Below are 17,882 nucleotides of genomic sequence, written 5' to 3' on the forward strand. Positions count from 1 at the left end.
TTTTTAATTAAGGTGAATGCTTGCTGAGCTGGGTGCCTCATATCCCTTGTCTGTTATACAAAGAACTACTGATTATGGATCTCTACGAGCAAAAATAGCAGAACACCTACAGGGCACAGGGGAGATGGGAGCAGAGATTAGGCTTCGGAATACTTCTCCAAATGAGAGTGATCAGGGCCCGACATTTCACTGCTTTAAGGCTCAGTTTCTTAACTATCAAATGGGTACAATGGCGCACAAAGGGTTACGTTGAGGATTAACGGAGATGAGCAATTTCCAAAAAGTTCATTCCTTTAAAAACTGCGGAGCACATTTTGTGTACATGCTGTTTTTATTGTTACTCATGAAGACGCGGGGGAAGCTTTGGTTGTGTAAAGCTGATAACTGCACCCAAGCCTCCCCGTTCACCCCACCTACCAGGGGATTTGGGCTAAATTCCTGGCCTGGCTCACAAAGAAAACCAAGCGGTCAGTCCCATCCCGTCCCATCCTGATTTACAGGAACTCACACCAGCGATCAATCTTCCTTAATTTGTAACTGGGCAGTGTCTTGGGCCAGCCAATAGCTAAGACTGCGCTCCCCCCGCACCCCACCCTCCCTGACCCTGGGGGACTCTACTCAGTCTGCACTGGAGCTGCCTGGTGACCAGGAGTTTGGAGTAGGTTTGGTGCTGGGCAGGGGTGGGGAGTAGGGTGGAAAGCATGGAGTGAAGAGGTCTAGGGAGCAGGTCTCCTCACCCCCGCCTTCCGGCCCGCCTTGATCTCAGGGGTCTCTACAGGCTTGCTTCCACCTGGGATTTCTGCCTCCTCCTACCCCAGCCCCTCCCGCCTCAGGCCTGTTGTGCTCAGCCCCCCAGGACCTCCCCTCCCCCACGCCGCTGGCCTCATTGTTTGGTTAAAGCAGGACCCCCCCCGCCCCTCACCTCCCCTCCGACTGAACAGATGGACGGAGACCCGGGCCCACGGGGAGAGGAAGGGCCAGCCGGTGCCGGGAAAGGGAAGCGGTTTGGGGAAAACAAAACAGAGGGAGGAGCCAGGGAGAAGGTGGCCCCAGGAGGGAGGAGGAGGGAATTCGCTAAGAGGGACTGGGGCCTGGGACGGAATGGGGGCGGGCCCCCGGCGGGGTGGGGGCCCCTGGGCTCCCAGGCTCGGAGCTGGCTCGGATACTGGCTGGCTCCACAGGTCCGCTGACGTCGCCGCCCAGATGGCCTCCAGGCTGACCCTGCTGACCCTCCTGCTGCTGCTGCTGGCTGGGGTATGTGGTCCCTTGTGGGATGGGGGACGGGGGTGGAGACGGGAACGGGGGATGGTGCGGGGTGCGGGCGGTGGCTGAGGATTAACCCTTCAGGCCCCGGAGAATCAGGAGCGCTCCTCTTGGGATCAGCGAGTGTGATCCTTGCTCACGCACTCGTAGATGGTGGAAAGAGCTCAGGACTCAGACAGATGTAAGTTCTAATCTTGGCGGGCCGTGTAGGAGCTGCGCTGTGTGGTCCTGAGGAAGTCACTTTTCCCAGCCTACTCCTCTTGATTTATAAAATGTGGAATAAACAGATCCCACCCTGTCCACTAAACAGGCTTGGCAGGAGGACCACATAGGGCAAGGATATGGGAAGCATTTGTGATACCAAAGCAAGAGTTTGCTGTAGAAAAGAGCTGTGGGGGGGAGAGGTTTGGCTGCTGTGACAGGCGGTGGTCCCAGGCTAGGGCCTGTGAAGACAGGGAAGAATGGTAGCAAACATACCTGGGTCTGGGTGGGGGTCAATAGCAGTGAGAGGTCCCAGTGGTCTGGGAGGTAGTGGACTAGAAAGAAGGCTAAGAAGTGTGGGATCCCAGGAGAAAGGTAGGTAGGGGTGTGTGTATGTACGTGTGTACGCGCACAAGTTGGCATGACATACTCAGCAGATGATGTAGTTATGAGCAGGGAGTTTGGACTCAGAGACCTTGTTTTGACCCCTAGCTGTTTCTCCCATTTCTGTGAGACCCTGTACTAGCTAATAAGTGTCAGCATCAGTTTCTCTACCTGTGAAATGGGGCTAATGCATGGTTTCTCAGTGGAGGATCTGTTGACACTGGGGCTGGATAATTCATTGCTGAGGGGCTACCCTGTGCATCTTAGGGTGTTTTGCAGTTATCTCTAGCCTGTATGCACTAGATTGTGGTAGCATCTTCCCTGCTGTCTCCCTATGACAACCAAAACTGGCTCTAGACATTGCTAAATATCCCCGGGGAGTCAAAATTGTTTCAGAGCCGCTGGCCTATACTACTTATCGCTCCCTCCCTTCCTGCCTCCCTTCTTCCCTCCTTCCCTTTCTTTGTTTCCTTCCTAATGTGTATTGTTTTTCCACCCCCACTAATGGGTTGCAACCCATAGTTTGAAAATTTACTGTTCTAAATCCAGGAGCACAAGTTCAAATGTCTGTACTAGCCAAACAAGTGAGTCAAACAGGTAGATATTTACAGGAAATTGCAAGAACATAGATAAATGGCAATTAACACTCAATTTCACTGTTTGGAAAACAACTTCCTACAGGGCAGTAATTGGTCAGAGATTACAGAGTCCCTGACTATCCCTCATCTTCTGCAGAGCACATTCCTGTGCACCCCCACCCTCACCCTGTATCTCCCCTTCTCTGAGGAATTAGTGGTGGTGGTTCCAAGACAGGTTCCTCATCCGCCACACTGTCAGAAATTACTCTCTTGTACAGGACATTTTCCACATCCACACCTTCTCTAACTGCTTTGACTATTTTAGAGGACTGTGCCTCGTAGTAAGAAAAAAATGAAACTCAGTTTCTTGAACCACAGGATAGAGCCTCCTCAAATCCAAATGCTACCAGCTCCAGCTCCTGGGATCCAGAGAGTTTGCAAGAGGGAAGCGAAGGGAAGATCGCAGTGGCAAATAACTCCAAGATGCTATTCATTGAATCCATCCTGGAGGCTTCCAGCTTGCCAACAACCAACTCAACAACCAATTCATCCACCAAAATAACAGCTAATACCACTGATGAACCAACCACCCAACCCACCGCCCAACCCACCACCCAACCCACCGCCCAACCCACCATCCAGCCCATCCAACCAACTACCCAGCTCCCCACAGATTCTCCTACTCAGCCCACTACTGGTCCCTTCTGCCCAGGACCTGTTACTCTCTGCTCTGACTTGGACAGTCATTCAACAGAGGCCATGTTGGGGGACGCTTTGGTAGATTTCTCCCTGAAGCTCTACCACGCCTTCTCAGCAATGAAGAAGGCAGAGACCAACATGGCCTTTTCCCCATTCAGCATTGCCAGCCTCCTCACCCAGGTCCTGCTCGGTAAGACCCTGACTGCATTCTCTCCAGGTCATTTGTTGGACACTCCCATAAGGGTCACCAACCCAGACACTTACAGAGCCATGTCTCTGGGAAGAAGCTGTAAAAATGGGCTATACATTGGGGGTGTAGAGGGAAGTATCTTTTCATTCTTGAACATTCTATCATTTAACAATGATTTAATAGGCAACCCTATTGCTTGTAAAACCCTGTGACTATACAAGAACATATAAAACAAGGTCCCAGCCACTAACCATGTTTCATGGCAAGGAGAGGTGATAAGAAAGATGAAATCAGGCACAGTGGCTCACGCCTGTAATCCTAGCATCTTGGAAGGCCAAGGCGGGTGGATAACCTGAGGTCAGGAGTTCAAGACCAGCCTGGCCAATATGGTGAAACCCTGTCTCTACTAAAAATACAAAAATTATCCGGGAGTGGTGGTGCATGCCTATAATCCCAGCTACTTGGGCAGCTGAGGCAGGAGAATCGCTTGAACCTAGGAGGCAGAGGTTGCAGTGAGCCGAGACCGAACCACTGCACTACAGTCTGGGTGACAGAGCGAGACTCTGTCTCAGAAAAAAAAAAAAAAAAAAAAATCATCAGAGATAGACCTAGAGTAGATGTGGTTAGTACTGCATTCTAGCTCTGTGACCTTGGGCAATTCACTTTAACCTCTCTGAGCCTTGAGTCCTCCTGTGTAAAATAGCGATGATGCTATCTACCTCAAAAGATTAATAACCAGAAAGCTGGGCCGGGCGCGGTGGCTCACACCTGTAATCCCAGCACTTTGGTAGGCTGAGGTGGGCGGATCATGAGGTCAGGAGTTTGAGACCAGCCTGACTAACATGGTGAAACCCCGTCTCTACTAAAAATACAAAAAAAATTAGCCGGGTGTTGTGGCGGACACCTGTAACCCCAGCTATTCAGGAGGCTGAGGCAGGAGAATCGCTTGAACCCGAGAGGTGGAGGTTGCAGTGAGCTGAAATCACACCACTGCAGTCCAGCCTGGGAAGACTGAGTGAGACTCTGTTTCAAAAAAAAGAAAAAAGAAGCAGATAGCCTAGCGTCTGACTTAGTGAGAGGTCAAAAAAATGTAAATCCTCTGCCATTTTGAGGGATTACTGTCAAGTCCCATTGGGTAATTACCCTAGAAAATGAACAAACAAATTACTACAAGCAGTGGGGAGAGAGCTATTACTCCCCAGAGAGAATTCTAAAAAGGCTACAGAATCTTTCTTGGCTGGGCACGGTGACTCACACCTGTAATCCCGGCACTTTGGGAGGCCAAGGCAGGAGTTCGAGACCAGCCTGGCCAACATGTTGAAATCCCATCTCTACTAAAAATACAAAAATTAGCCAGGCATGGTGGTGCACGCCTATTGTCCCAGCTACTTGGGAGGCAGAGGCGGGAGGATTGCTTGAACCTGGAGATTCAAGTGAGCTGAGATTGCACCACTGCATTCCAGCCTGGGCAACAGAGCAAGACTGTCTCAAAAAAAAAAAAAAAAGAGAGAGAGAGAGAGAACACTTCCAGCTCAGATGATCTGTGACCCCTCCGAAGCAGGGAATACCCTCCATTCCAGCCTGGTCCCCAACCCTCATTCCCAAGGAAGGCCCCCCGACTCATCCTGCAAGTATCTTTCATGTCTGCCCTTTGTTGCAGGGGCTGGGGAGAACACCAAAACAAACCTGGAAAACGTCCTCTCCTACCCCAAGGACTTCGCCTGTGTCCACCAGGCTCTGAAGGGCTTCACAACCAAAGGTGTCACCTCAGTCTCTCAGATCTTCCACAGCCCAGGTGAGTGCCCAGGAAGGGGCAGTGTCTGCAGAGGAGGGTCCTGAGAGGACTCTGAAGGGGAACCCAGCACTGGGGAAAAGAAAGGACAGAGGGAATGTTGGAGCTACAGCATCAGGGATGGACTGCGGAGCAAGTGAAGACCTTGGCAGGAGCATCAGGTCACTGCAGGAACTGGATTGTTCTTCTAGTGAGACCCTTAGGCAAGTCTCTGGCATTTATCAACTGCTTTAGAATAAAAATAACCAGGCAAGTATGGTGGCTCACGTCTTTACGTAATGCTAACACGTTGGGAGGCCAAGGTCTTCAAGACCAGCCTGGGCAACATGGCAAAACCCCATCTCTATTAAAAAAAAAAAAAAATGTTGGGGATAGGGCTGGGCGTGGTGGCTCATACCTGTAAGCCCAGCACTTTGGGAGGCCGAGATAGGTGGATCACCTGAGGTCGGGAGTTCAAGACCAGCCTGGCCAACATGGCAAAACCCTGTCTATACCAAAAATACAAAAATTAGCCCGGCATGGTAGTGGGCGCCTATAATCCCAGCTACTCAGGAGGCTGAGGCAGGAGAATTGCTTGAACCCAGGAGAGTGAAGGTTGCAGTGAGCTGAGATCATGCCACTTCACTCCAGCCTGAGTGAAAGAGCAAAACTCCCATCAAGAAAGAAAGGAAGGAAGGAGGGAGGGAGGGAGGGAAGGAGGGAGGCAGGAAGGGAGGGAAGGAAGGAAGGGGAAAAGGAAGAAAAGAAAGAAAGCAGGGAGGGAGGGAGGAAGGAAAAGGAAGGAAGGGAAAGGAAGGAAGAGAAAGAAAAGGAAAGAAAGGAAGAAAAGTAAAGAAAAGGCCAGGTGCAGTGGCTCACTTTGGCAGGCCGGGGCAGGCTATTCATGAGGTCAGGAGGTCGAGACCAGTCTGACCAACATAGTGAAACCGCATCTCTACTGAAAATACAAAAAATTACCCAGGCGTGGTAGTGTGCGCCTATAATCCCAGCTACTCGGGAGGCTGAAGCAGGAGAATCACTTGAACCCAGGAGGTGAGGTTGCAGTGAGCCAAGATTGCGCCACTGCACTCTAGCCTGAGCGACAGAGCAAGACTCCGTCTCAAAAAAAAAAAAAAAAAAGAAAATATGGGGTAGGCAGGCCAGGTGCGGTGTCTCCTGCCTGTAATCCCAGCACTTTGGGAGGCTGAGGTGGGCTGATCACTGGAGGTCAGGAGTTCAAAACCAGCCTGGCCAACATGAGGAAACCCTGTTTCTGCTAAAAATACAAAAATTAGCCAGGTGTGGTGGCACGTTCCTGTAGTCCCAGCAGGATAATAACTTGAACCCGGGAGGCAGAGGTTGCAGTCAGCCGAGATCACACCACTGCATACCAGCCTGGGCGACGGACCGAGACTCTGTCTCAAAAAAAAAAAAAAAGAATAAGAATACCCATATGCATTCATTAATAGATAGGGCTAGAGGGCTAGCGAGCTATAGACATAAAAGAGACAAAAAACTGTTTTGCTAATTTTTGGGTCAAAGGAGTCTTGGGACTCTCATTCTTTTTATTTTTGTGTTATGTGACTTTGTTATCATTTTACATGTATTACGTTATTAAGTAGGTAATAGTGATAATAGTAATAATAAACTTACAAAACGATCTAATGTAGTTGTTTTCCGACTGTGTTCCTCAGAGCCCTAGGGCTTTGCAAAGCTGTTTGTGGAGTCACGGTGGGAGTGGGGTGTGGGGAGCCTCAGCGGTGGGGAAGGGTTCACTACTTCCTGTGAGAGGACCAGCTGGGCTCTGAGCTCCCCACCCAGCCTCATCCATGGCCCGTTTTATGCTGTGGGCTTCAGACATGCCTTTGTTTGAAAGTAGTTCTGCTGCTTTAAAATGTTTGATAACCATTACACTAATCTACCCACCTCCCTTTTTGAAAAAAAGGAAAACTTTTTTTCAAGCTGTTTTTTTTTAAAAAAGCTATAGAAACAATACTCAGGTATGGCGCACTGTGCCTGTAATTCCAACACTGAGAGGCTGAGGTAGGAGGATTGCTTGAGGCTAGAATTTCGAGACTAGCCTCTGGGCAACATAGAGAGATCTCATCTCTACAAAAAATTTTAAAAATTGGCCAGGTGTGGTGCATGCCTGTAGTTCCAGCTGTGAAGGACTGAGACAGGAGGATTGCTTGAACCAAGGAATTCAAAGTTAGAATGAGCTATGTTTATGCCGCTGTACTCCAGCTTGGGTGACAGAGTAGGACCCTGTCTCTAAAAAAATAAAAATTAAAAATTAAAAAAAAAAAAACTCACCTATCACCCCTTCATCTAAAAAACACCCTCTTTTAGATGTGGGAAAAACATGGCTCAGAGGTGTTCAAGAAATGTTGCATTTATTTATTACTTACAAAGCTGTAAGTCAGCTTTATCCCGCTGTCTTGCTAGGTTGGTGAAAAATGTAACAGCATTCAATATGTTAGGGCTTCTATCCCCATCTAGCTGCATCCTGGAGCTGTGCCAAGCAAAGTTCCTGGTCTTATGTTGTATGTAGGCGCCAGCAAAGCCTGGGAAAATATCTCTTTTTTTTTGAGACAGAATCTCACTCTGTCGCCCGGGCTGGAATGCGGTAGCACCATCTCAGCTCACTGCAACCTCCATCTCCCAGATTCAAGTGATTCTCCTGCCTTAGCCTCCCGAATAGCTGGGATTACAGGTGCCCACGACCACATGCCCAGCTAATTTCTGTATTTTTAGTAGAGACGAAGTTTCGCCATGTTGGCCAGGCTGGTCTTCAACTCGTGGCCTCAAGTGATCCTCCCACCTTGGTCTCCCAAAGTGCTGAGATTACAGGCGTGAGCCACCATGCCCAGCTCGTAAAGTATCTTTAATCTACTTAGTCCTAGAAAAATTATCTTTTGAGTGCTTTTTTTTTTTCCAGCGGACTGAAGGCTTTTGGAGAGCAAAAGCCAGAAAGTTTTGTCACAGACTCCCACCGAAGCCAGGAAGCAGTCTATGCCATGCCAAATTAAGGGCAGAAAAGAGGAAAAATATAGGCAAATGGAATTTAATATCTCAAAAAGATTATCTTGCAGAGCCATAGTAACATAGCAAGCTGAGGCAGCAGAGGCTTAGGGCCGCTTCTCTGATTCCTGGTTCTGAGTTTGCCTTCTTGGGCCTCATTTGCCGCATCTGTAAGAGGAGTGGGCTGGACCGCGCCACCATGCCGTGTTCACTAGAGTGAGCCGATAGAGCCATAGGAAGCATGCTGACTCTCAAATCTCGCTCATGGAGAGGAACGATGTGTTCAGGGGACTCATGCCTCCCTTTCTCCACATACCCCCAGACCTGGCCATAAGGGACACCTTTGTGAATGCCTCTCGGACCCTGTACAGCAGCAGTCCCAGAGTCCTGAGCAACGACAGTGACGCCAACCTGGAGCTCATCAACACCTGGGTGGCCAAGAACACCAACAACAAGATCAGCCGGCTGCTAGACAGCCTGCCCTCCGATACCCGCCTTGTCCTCCTCAATGCCATCTACCTGAGTGGTAAGGGGGCCCTGAGCCAGTTGGTCTTCCCATGCTGGGTCCTTCTTCCCCTCCTGGCTTCAAAGCCCACCTAACCCCAAGTTCTACAATCAGATCTCAATGTCCCTGCCCCACCCTTCGCTCACAAGGCTTTTAGCTCCTCTTCATCCTTTTCCTGCGTGCATTAGAGCACCTCTCCCACCTCTTCCCTCTAGCCAAGTGGAAGACAACATTCGATCCCAAAAAAACCAGAATGGAAACTTTTCACTTCAAAAACTCGGTTATAAAAGTGCCCATGATGAATAGCAAGAAGTACCCTGTGGCCCATTTCATTGACCAAACTTTGAAGGCCAAGGTAAGTTCTTAACCCTTCCTTCTCCTGTTTGAAACCCACTTGAGTCTCCTGACTTTTTTTCTGCTGTCATCCCATCATTTTGGGGTACATGCTTACAAATCCATCATTTCTACTCCTTCCATCTGTATTTCCACCCTATCTTTTCTCCTTCTCCTTTCTCTAGCCTTGGCCAAGGCAGGCATTGTATATTTTAGGCTGGAAACAGGATTCTCAAGTTTCTTCATGCATCTCTGCTACATTGAATGGCAAAATGTGAGTTGTGTTCCTATTCTACACATCTGTTTCTTTTTCCAGTCAACTCATCAGAAGACCCTGGTGCTTAGCAAGTCCTGTGTGTATGTGTGTATGTGTGTACCTGTGTACAGCATACATATACATGTGTACACGTGTATCAGTATATCGTTGTATATGCATATATGTGGTAAGTGCGTGTGTGCACATGAGTTAAATGACTTAAGTGCATTAGCAGAAATTGAACAATTTAGTTTGGTGAGTAGGGAGGGAGAGAAGACAGAATATGGAGCCCAGAGGATTCTAATTGGTAAGCTATCTCATGCTCAGTTACCAGATATTTCCACCTTTTTAGCACGGCAAAACACAGACCTGTCACAATGTCTCAGTACCTGGCTAAGAAACAAAGGCTCTGTTCTTGGAACATGCCAGGCTTGGTTCCACATTGGGAGCTTTCCTTAGCTTTTCTTTCTGCCTGGATCCCTCTTCACTCAGATCCTCACATAGCTTGTTCCTTCTGGTCATTTGGGTGTCAGCTCAGATGTCACCTTGGTGGAGAGGTCTTCACCCCTTAAAGTAGCCTCCTCCTCACCCTGTAATATCGCTGCTGTTTTATTATATTCATGACATTCATCACCATCTGAAATTATATCATTTATTTGCTTATTTGATTAGGATATTGTCTGTCTCCCTAAGATATTGTCTATCTACTTGAATACAGGAACTGTCTTGTTTCCTTCTGTATCTGTAGTGCCTAGAACAATGCCACCTATCATAGGTGCTCATTCAATGTTTGTTGAATAAATAAATTAATGAAATAGAGGGTGCCAAAGGGAGCTACTCACTTAGTAAAAGTGGCTGGAAGACTTCATAGAGGAGGGTTTTTTTCCGAGACAGGGTCTAACTTTGTTGTTCAAGCTGGAGTACCTTGGCACGATCTCGGCTCGCTGCAATCTCCGCCTCCCGGGTTCAAGCAGTTCTCGTGCCTCAGCCTCCCAGGTAGCTGGGACTACGGGTGCCTGCCACCACACCTGGCTATTTTTTGTATTTTTAGTAGAGATGGGGTTTCACCATGTTAGCCAAGCTGGTCCTCAAGTGACTCCTGACCTCAAGTGATCCACACCTTCATCCTCCTAAAGTGCTGGCATTACAGCCATGAGCCACAGTGCCTGGCTGAGGAGGTTATTTTTGACAATTCTTTGCTCACTTATTTATCCACTCATGTGCTTATCCACCCATTTATCCATCCCTATCTAATGTATTTGACCATTCATGACTCATTTAGCAGAACCAGGACAGCGCATATAAGGCACAGAAGAGTGAATATATGTGACAGGTCCAGGGCATTGTTCAAATTCAAGATACGTGGAGGGAGGTATAAATATGAGATTTTTTCAAATCAATTGGAATAGCTATTTAATCAAAGCCATAGATGTTAGGTAGAAAGTGGGAATTAAGAACTTAACAAGTTAGGTTTAAATGTAACTATTTGAATTATAAGAACCAGTATTTCCTCTGTAGAAAGGTTATTAAAGTCTCACACAAAACTCTAAACCAAAAATCATTGTAAAAATCCCTTAGGATAGACTGTTGTAGCCATTGAGGTAAGGTGATAGGTTGAGGTAAGCATTCTGCACATATAATATCGATAATAAATATTCAAATACAAAGGAGGTATAATATGAAGAGTAATTTCTATCTCCCCAAGCCAATATGAGTTTTGTCTGTTTGTTTGTTTTTCTTTTGAGACAAAGTCTTATTCTGTTACCCAGGCTAGAGTGCAGTGCACAATCCCAGCTCTCTGCAACCTCTGCCTCCCAGGTTCAAGTGATTCTCCTGCCTTAGCTTCCCCAGTAGCTGGAATTATAGGCACCTGCCACCACTCCCAGCTAATTTTTGTATTTTTAGTAGAGACGGGGTTTCACCATGTTGGCCAGGCTGGTCATGAACTCCTGACTTCAAGTGATCGGCCCACTTCGGCCTTCTAAAATGTTGGCATTACAGGCGTGAGCCACAGTACACAGCCTGAGTTGTTTTTTTTTTAAGCCAAAGGAGGAGTACTTTTGTGCACAAAAACCACTATTTAGAGTTCCTTGGGTTTTAAACAGATAATTAATTTAATGTATTGACAAATGCAAAATTAAAATTTTACTTATGCCTTTTAATTTTAAGCTGAACTTCCTACATTAAGAGTAGGGTGGGCTGGGCGTGGTGGCTCATGCCTGTAATCCCAGCACTTTGGGAGGCCGAGATGGGTGGATCACGAGGTCAGAAGATCGAGACCATCCTGGCTAACACAGTGAAATCCCGACTCTACTAAAATACAAAAAAAAAAAAAAATTAGCTGGGCGTGGTGGCGGGCGCCTGTAGTTCCAGCTACTCGGGAGGCTGAGGCAGGAGAATGGCATGAACCCGGGAGGCGAAGTTTGCAGTGAGCCGAGATTGCGCCACTGCACTCCAGCCTGGGCAACAGAGTGAGACTCTGTCTCAAAAAGAAAAAAAAAAAAAGAGTAGGTGATTTGGCTGGGCGCGGTGGCTCATGTCTGTAATCCCAGCACTTAGTAGGCTGAGGCAGGCGGATCACTTGAAGCTAAGAGTTTGAGACCAGCCTGGCTGACATGGTGGAACTCTGTCTCTACTAAAAATACAAAAATTAACTAGGCATGGTGGCGCATGTCTGTAGTCCCAGCTACTCAGGAGGCTAAGGCACAGAATCGCTTGAACCTGGGAGGCAGAGGTTGCAGTGAGCCAAGATCACGCCACTGCACTCCAACCTGGGCAACACAGTGAGACTGTCTCAAAACACAGACAAAGAATAGGCCAGGTGCAGTGGCTCACGCCTATAATCCCAGCACTTTGGGAGGCCGAGGCGGGTAGATCACCTGAGGTCAGGAGTTCGAGACCAGCCTGGCCAACATGGTGAAACCCTGTCTCCACTAAAAATGCAAAAAATAAGCCGGGTGTGGTGGTGCACGCCTGTAATCCCAGCTACTTGGGAGGCTGGGACAGGAAAATCACTTGAACCCGGGAGGCAGAGGTTGCAGTGAGCCGAGATCATGACACTGCACTTCAGCCTGAGGGCCAGAGTGAGACCTTGTCTTAAAAAACAAAAAACAAAAGAATACGGTTTTTAAATAAAATTTTATAAAAGAATAGTGTTTCTTAATAAAAATACTAACGCTCATTTGTTCTTGAATTAATTGCCATATTGAATAGATTAAACTCCTTTAAACCATTTGTTCTGTCTACAAACATAATTAATATTCCCATAAGCATTTTAAGCTCCCTTTAAAAATTTAATATGCCCGATTTTCTGTTTTCTTTTATTTATTTTTGTAGTTTTACCAGATGGTCTTTATCACCCAGTCTGGAGTACAGTGACACAATCATAGCTTATGTAACCCAAGCTCCTTGGGATGAAGCAGTCCTCCCACCTTAGCCTCTTAAGTAGCTGAGATTACAGGCATGAGCCACCTCACCCAGCTGATATCCTTTTTAAACACATCTAATACCTGACAGGTCATAATTACAACCGTGCTTGGCCATATCATCCTAGCACCTAAGGCTCACTTGTAAACTGAAAATTAAATTTGAAGAGTGATTTAACTTCTAGCCAACATTCCAATATCATTCTCACACTTAATGAAATTATCCTACAACTTTGCTTAAAAGCATAAAACTAGCATGTCAGATTCTCTTAAAAATTACAATCACTATTTTAAATAACAAACATACAGGTCACCCTGAACTTAACACCTGGTTTTAGCATGATGAAGTTGCTTTCTTTTGTCATTCCCATACTAAATTCTAAATCTTCCTGGCACTTAAGGATATTTACCCAAGGAAGGGGGTGAGATTTACCAGCTCAGGTACACCGAGGTTACTGGCTTGAAAATTCAGGACCACAGCATGATACATTTTTGTTCAGAGATTCAAGGTTCACACATAGGACCTGAAGGGCACATGCTACTCAAATGAGTATATCCAACTTGAGTCCTGTGTCAACAGGGACCCCATGTTCATCCTCTTCAGCCGAAATTGGCTTACAACCTACTTTTTCTGGGCTATTCAGGTTCCAACAATTGATTGCTTTCAGTTAACTTCTTTATTGCCCAGTTGAATTCTGCATTCTTCTAGATTCTTTTTGTCCTTTCAGCCTCAATCATAATATCATTTAATGACAGTCTCATATCCTATTAGACTAGGGTTTCTCAGCCTTGGCACTATTGACATATTGGGTCAGATAATTCTTCGTCCTGTGCATTGTAGAATTTAGCATCATCCTTAGCTTCTACTCACTAGAAGCCAGTAGCACTGTGTGCACGTCCTCCCTGCCCACTGCCAGCTATGACAACCAAAATGTCTCCAGAAATTACCAAATGTCCACCGAGAGGCAAATGCACTCTGAGTTGACAACCCCTGTATTAAACCCATGGGCCCTGCACTTCTTACAGCTTTTGTCTGGTCACCAGTTGAAAGTCCTTCTTTTTTTTTTTTTGAGATGGAGTCTCACTCTGTCGCCAGGCTGGAGTGCAGTGGCGCGATCTCGGCTCACTGCAACCTCCACCTCCCGGGTTCAAGCGATTCTCCTGCCTCAGCCTCCTGAGTAGCTGGGACTACAGGCACGCGCCATCATGCCCAGCTACTTTTTGTATTTTTAGTAGAGATGGGGTTTCATCATGGTGGCCAGGATGGTCTCGATCTCTTGACCTCGTGATCCACCTGCGTCGGCCTCCCAAAGTGCTGGAATTACAGGCATGAGCCACTGTGCATGGTTGAAAGTCCTTTTAATAGCAAAGTGGAAAGGTAGGCTAAGACCAGCCTGTGAACAATCTTGAATGCCATACTGATATTTGTACCTAATCTCATAGGCAGTGAAGAGCCGTCAGTAGTTTTAAAGAGGCTGACCTGATAACTCGGGTGGTTCAATGTGCATGCAATATACTACATGCACAACACATTTGGCAGGAAGGGAATAGGGCTCAGAGAAATCAAATCACTTGCCCATATTACATAGCTCGTCAGTGGTAGAGTCAGGGTATAATCAGAATCTCATGCTTCTTCCTTTACCTCTCCCCAACACAGAGTTAGATCAGCACTGTTCACCCAGCTGGTATCCCCATTTCGTGGTAAAGCCTGGGAGCCTAGGTCTGACTGCTGCTTGTTGAAATACAGACTGTGGCAGCAGACTGCAGGACAGCCTTGTGACACAGAGGGTAGGGCCAGGAGAGAGCTGCGGTAGGAAGACTGTTAAGGTGCATCTCTTATTTTCTAGGTGGGGCAACTGCAGCTCTCCCATAATCTGAGTTTGGTGATCCTGGTACCCCAGAACCTGAAACATCGTCTTGAAGACATAGAACAGGCTCTCAGCCCTTCTGTTTTCAAGGCCATCATGAAGAAGCTGGAGATGTCCAAGTTCCAGCCCACTCTCCTAGTACTGCCCCGCATCAAAGTGACGACCAACCAGGATATGCTGTCAATCATGGAGAAACTGGGTGAGCTCTGGCAGCTTGGGGTTACTCCCAGGCCATCAGAGGAGAAAGGGGGGATCCCTAAGATGTAGTTAGCATTCTCTAGAGTATTTTTTACATCCATAATCTCAGTTTGTTCTGCAACCCTGCAAGTTAGAAGGGTAGGTGCTATTATCCCATTGGATCATTGTGGAAATGAAGGCCCAGAAGTTTTATGTGACTTACCCAAAGATTCCATGATTTACCCTTGAGCTAGTCAGAGGCAAACTAGAATACTGATCCAGGTCTCCAGCTCTCCTGAGTTTTTTCCTATGGTTCCTTGTGACACAGGCAGTGGAACAGTGGTACAGGTAATTCACCAAGGTGAATTATGGATGCTTCTTCCCCAGACATGTTTCAAAACAGTCAACCACACCATGAGATATGCAAGAAGCTATCTGGAAATGCAGGTCTGGAGGCTTCTGAGTTTACGAGAGGCAACAGAGACTCCATTTTCTTTTTTTTTTTTTTTTTTTTTTTTTTTTTTTTTTTTTTTTATGAGACAGAGTCTCTCTCTGTCACCCAGGCTGGAGTGCAGTGGCGCGATCTCTGCTCACTGTAAGATCTGCCTCCTGGGTTCATGCCATTCTCCCGCCTCAGCCTCCCGAGTAGCTGGGACTACAGGCACCCGCCACCACGCCCAGCTAATTTTGTTTTTGTATTTTTAGTAGAGACGGGGTTTCACCGTGTTAACCAGGATGGTCTCGATCTCCTGACCTCGTGATCCACCCGCCTCGGCCTCCCAAAGTGCTGGGATTACAGGCATGAGCCACCGCACCTGGCCCAGAGACTCCACTTTCTAACCTTTGTTTTTTTGTTTGTTTGTTTGTTTGTTTGTTTTTGAAATGGAACTTCGCTCTGTCACCCAGGCTGGAGTGCAGTGGCATGATCTTGGCTCACTACAACCTCCACCTCCTGGGTTCAAGTGATTCTCCTACCTCAGCCTCCCAAGTAGCTGGGATTACAGGCACCTACCACCACGCCCAGCTAATTTTTTTGTATTTTTGGTAGAGATGGGGTTTCACCATGCTGGCCAGGCTGGTCTTGAACTCCTGGCCTCAAGTGATCTGCCCACCTTGGCTTCCCAAAGTGCTGAGATTACAGGTGTGAGCCACTGTGCCCAGCTTCATTTTCTAACCTTTGATCTCATGTCCAACCCTGTCACTTCATTTCTTGTTAGAGAACTTGACTACCTAATGCATGATGCCATTTCCTTGTATATGCCATCTGTATAGGAAGAAAACCTCTTTTTTATTTTCATTCAACACTGCTGGCCACCAAATAGGTGTGGGAGTGTTTTCTAAGCAATTCTCCAGTTCTCTGGGAACACCAACTAGGTGTCCTACAATTGAATCCAATTCTAACACTCTCTACCTGGAAGTAACATCAGATCCCATGCAGTTTAAGGGCTCAACCCCACCAGATTTCCCCGTTTCCAATGTCAGTTACAAGACCAGGTTGTCATCTGTGCATCAGACCAACCAGCTATAATTTGGAGGTTCCCACGACTCCCTGTAAGGGTTTCATCATTTGCTAGAATAGCTGACAAAACTCAGGAGACACTTACATTTACTGGTTTATTATATAAGGGATTAAGTAAAGGATGCAGATGAACAGCCGGATGAAGAGATACACAGGGCAAAATCTCGAAGGGTCCTGGGCCCAGGAGCATCTATCCTGTGGAGTTTGGTTTGCTACCTTCCTGACACATGTATGTGTTCACCAACCAGAAGCTCTCAGAACCCTGTACTTTAGGAGGCTTCATCATGTAGGCGTGATTGATTATTACCCAATCTCCAGCTCCTCTCTTCTCCCCAGAGGATGGACAGAGGGGCTGAAAGTTCCAAGCTCTAAACACACTTAGTCTTCCTAGTGACCAGCCCCCATCCAGGAGTCAGCAGGAGTAGCCTCATTAGCACAAAAGGCATTCCTATGACCCAAGAAATTCCAAGGGATCTAGTAGCTCTGTGTCAGGAACTGGGATCTGAGACCAAATATTAGATGGCCTAATATTTGGAGCTAAAGATGCTCCTATAGCATATTTTCCCATTATTTCACAGCATCATAGCATTGCATATAACCTCATTTTTTCATATATGACCTATCTCTGATCTGTTACCTCACTTCCAAGGTCCTGGGAAACAAGGAGACAATGACATCATTTTTCAGGGTTGTTTTAGGGATGGGGGGCAAGGCCTCTCACCTTGAGAGAGAGTGGCAGTGTTGGGCCCACTAATAGAGGATCCCATGAACTGGACCAGAGGGTAGAGTATGTAATCTGGCAAACAAGGAAAAAGGAAGAGAGCACTGGTACTCAGGATGAACCCAGAGAATTCAGGACAAAGGTCTCCATCAGCTGAGGGTCTCATGCCGACCTCTGACTCTGTTTTTCTCTGGTTTTGCCCTAGAATTCTTCGACTTTTCTTATGACCTCAACCTGTGTGGGCTGACAGAGGACCCAGATCTTCAGGTTTCTGCGATGCAGCACCAGGCAGTGCTGGAACTGACAGAGACTGGGGTGGAGGCGGCTGCAGCCTCTGCCATCTCTGTGGCCCGCGCCCTGCTCATCTTTGAAGTGCAGCAGCCCTTCCTCTTCCTCCTCTGGGACCAGCAACACAAGTTCCCTGTCTTCATGGGGCGAGTATATGACCCCAGGGCTTGAGACCTGCAGGGTCAGGTTAGGGCAAGCGCTACCTCTCCAGCCTCAGCTCTCAGTTGCAGCCCTGCTGCTGCCTGCCTGGACTTGGCCGCTGCCACCTCCTGCCTCAGGTGTCTGCTCTCCACCAAAAGGGCTCCCTGAGGGTCTGGCCACCCTTGGCTTCTATTAGCCCTTCTCCATGGCCCTGCCATGGTCTCCAAACCACTTTTTGCAGCTTTCTCTTGTTCAAGTTCACCAGACTCTACAAATAAAACCTGGCAGACCATGACTTTCTCTGCTTTGCCTTTGTTGTTTATTTTTTATTATTTTTTAGGCAGGGTCTCGCTCTGTCACCCAGGCTAGAGTACAGTGGTGAGATCATGGTTCACTGCAGCCTTAACCTCCTGAGCTCAAGCAATCCTCCCACCTCAGCCTCCTAAGTAGGCAGAACCGCATGGGCTTACCACCATGCCCAGCTAATTTTTAAATTTTTTGTAGAGACAGGGTCTTACTATGTTGCCTAGGCTGGTCTCCAA

At 47.4% G+C, this 17,882-nt stretch overlaps 1 protein-coding gene across 1 annotated transcript; it reads left to right on the plus strand.

Moving 5' to 3' along the window:
- The first annotated feature begins 443 nt into the window (after positions 1 to 443).
- Positions 444 to 17,635, plus strand: SERPING1 (serpin family G member 1). Its single transcript, XM_003909849.3, has 8 exons — positions 444 to 658; positions 1,182 to 1,254; positions 2,805 to 3,315; positions 4,976 to 5,110; positions 8,430 to 8,633; positions 8,828 to 8,967; positions 14,474 to 14,693; positions 17,117 to 17,635. The coding sequence occupies exons 2-8, from the start codon at positions 1,204 to 1,206 to the stop codon at positions 17,368 to 17,370; spliced, it is 1,515 nt and encodes a 504-aa protein (XP_003909898.1). The 5' UTR covers positions 444 to 658; positions 1,182 to 1,203; the 3' UTR covers positions 17,371 to 17,635.
- The last annotated feature ends 247 nt before the right edge of the window (positions 17,636 to 17,882 follow it).

Source organism: Papio anubis, chromosome 12, assembly GCF_008728515.1.
Source record: "Papio anubis isolate 15944 chromosome 12, Panubis1.0, whole genome shotgun sequence".
Lineage (NCBI taxonomy): Eukaryota > Metazoa > Chordata > Mammalia > Primates > Cercopithecidae > Papio > Papio anubis.

Bases quoted from the DNA above. Each gene is read 5' to 3' on its own strand.
- SERPING1 (XM_003909849.3), top strand. From the start codon at position 1,204: ATGGCCTCCAGGCTGACCCTGCTGACCCTCCTGCTGCTGCTGCTGGCT. The intron at 3,316-4,975 runs GTAAGACCCTGA...CCTTTGTTGCAG, and splicing joins CCTCACCCAGGTCCTGCTCG to GGGCTGGGGAGAACACCAAA. The intron at 8,968-14,473 runs GTAAGTTCTTAA...CTTATTTTCTAG, and splicing joins ACCAAACTTTGAAGGCCAAG to GTGGGGCAACTGCAGCTCTC.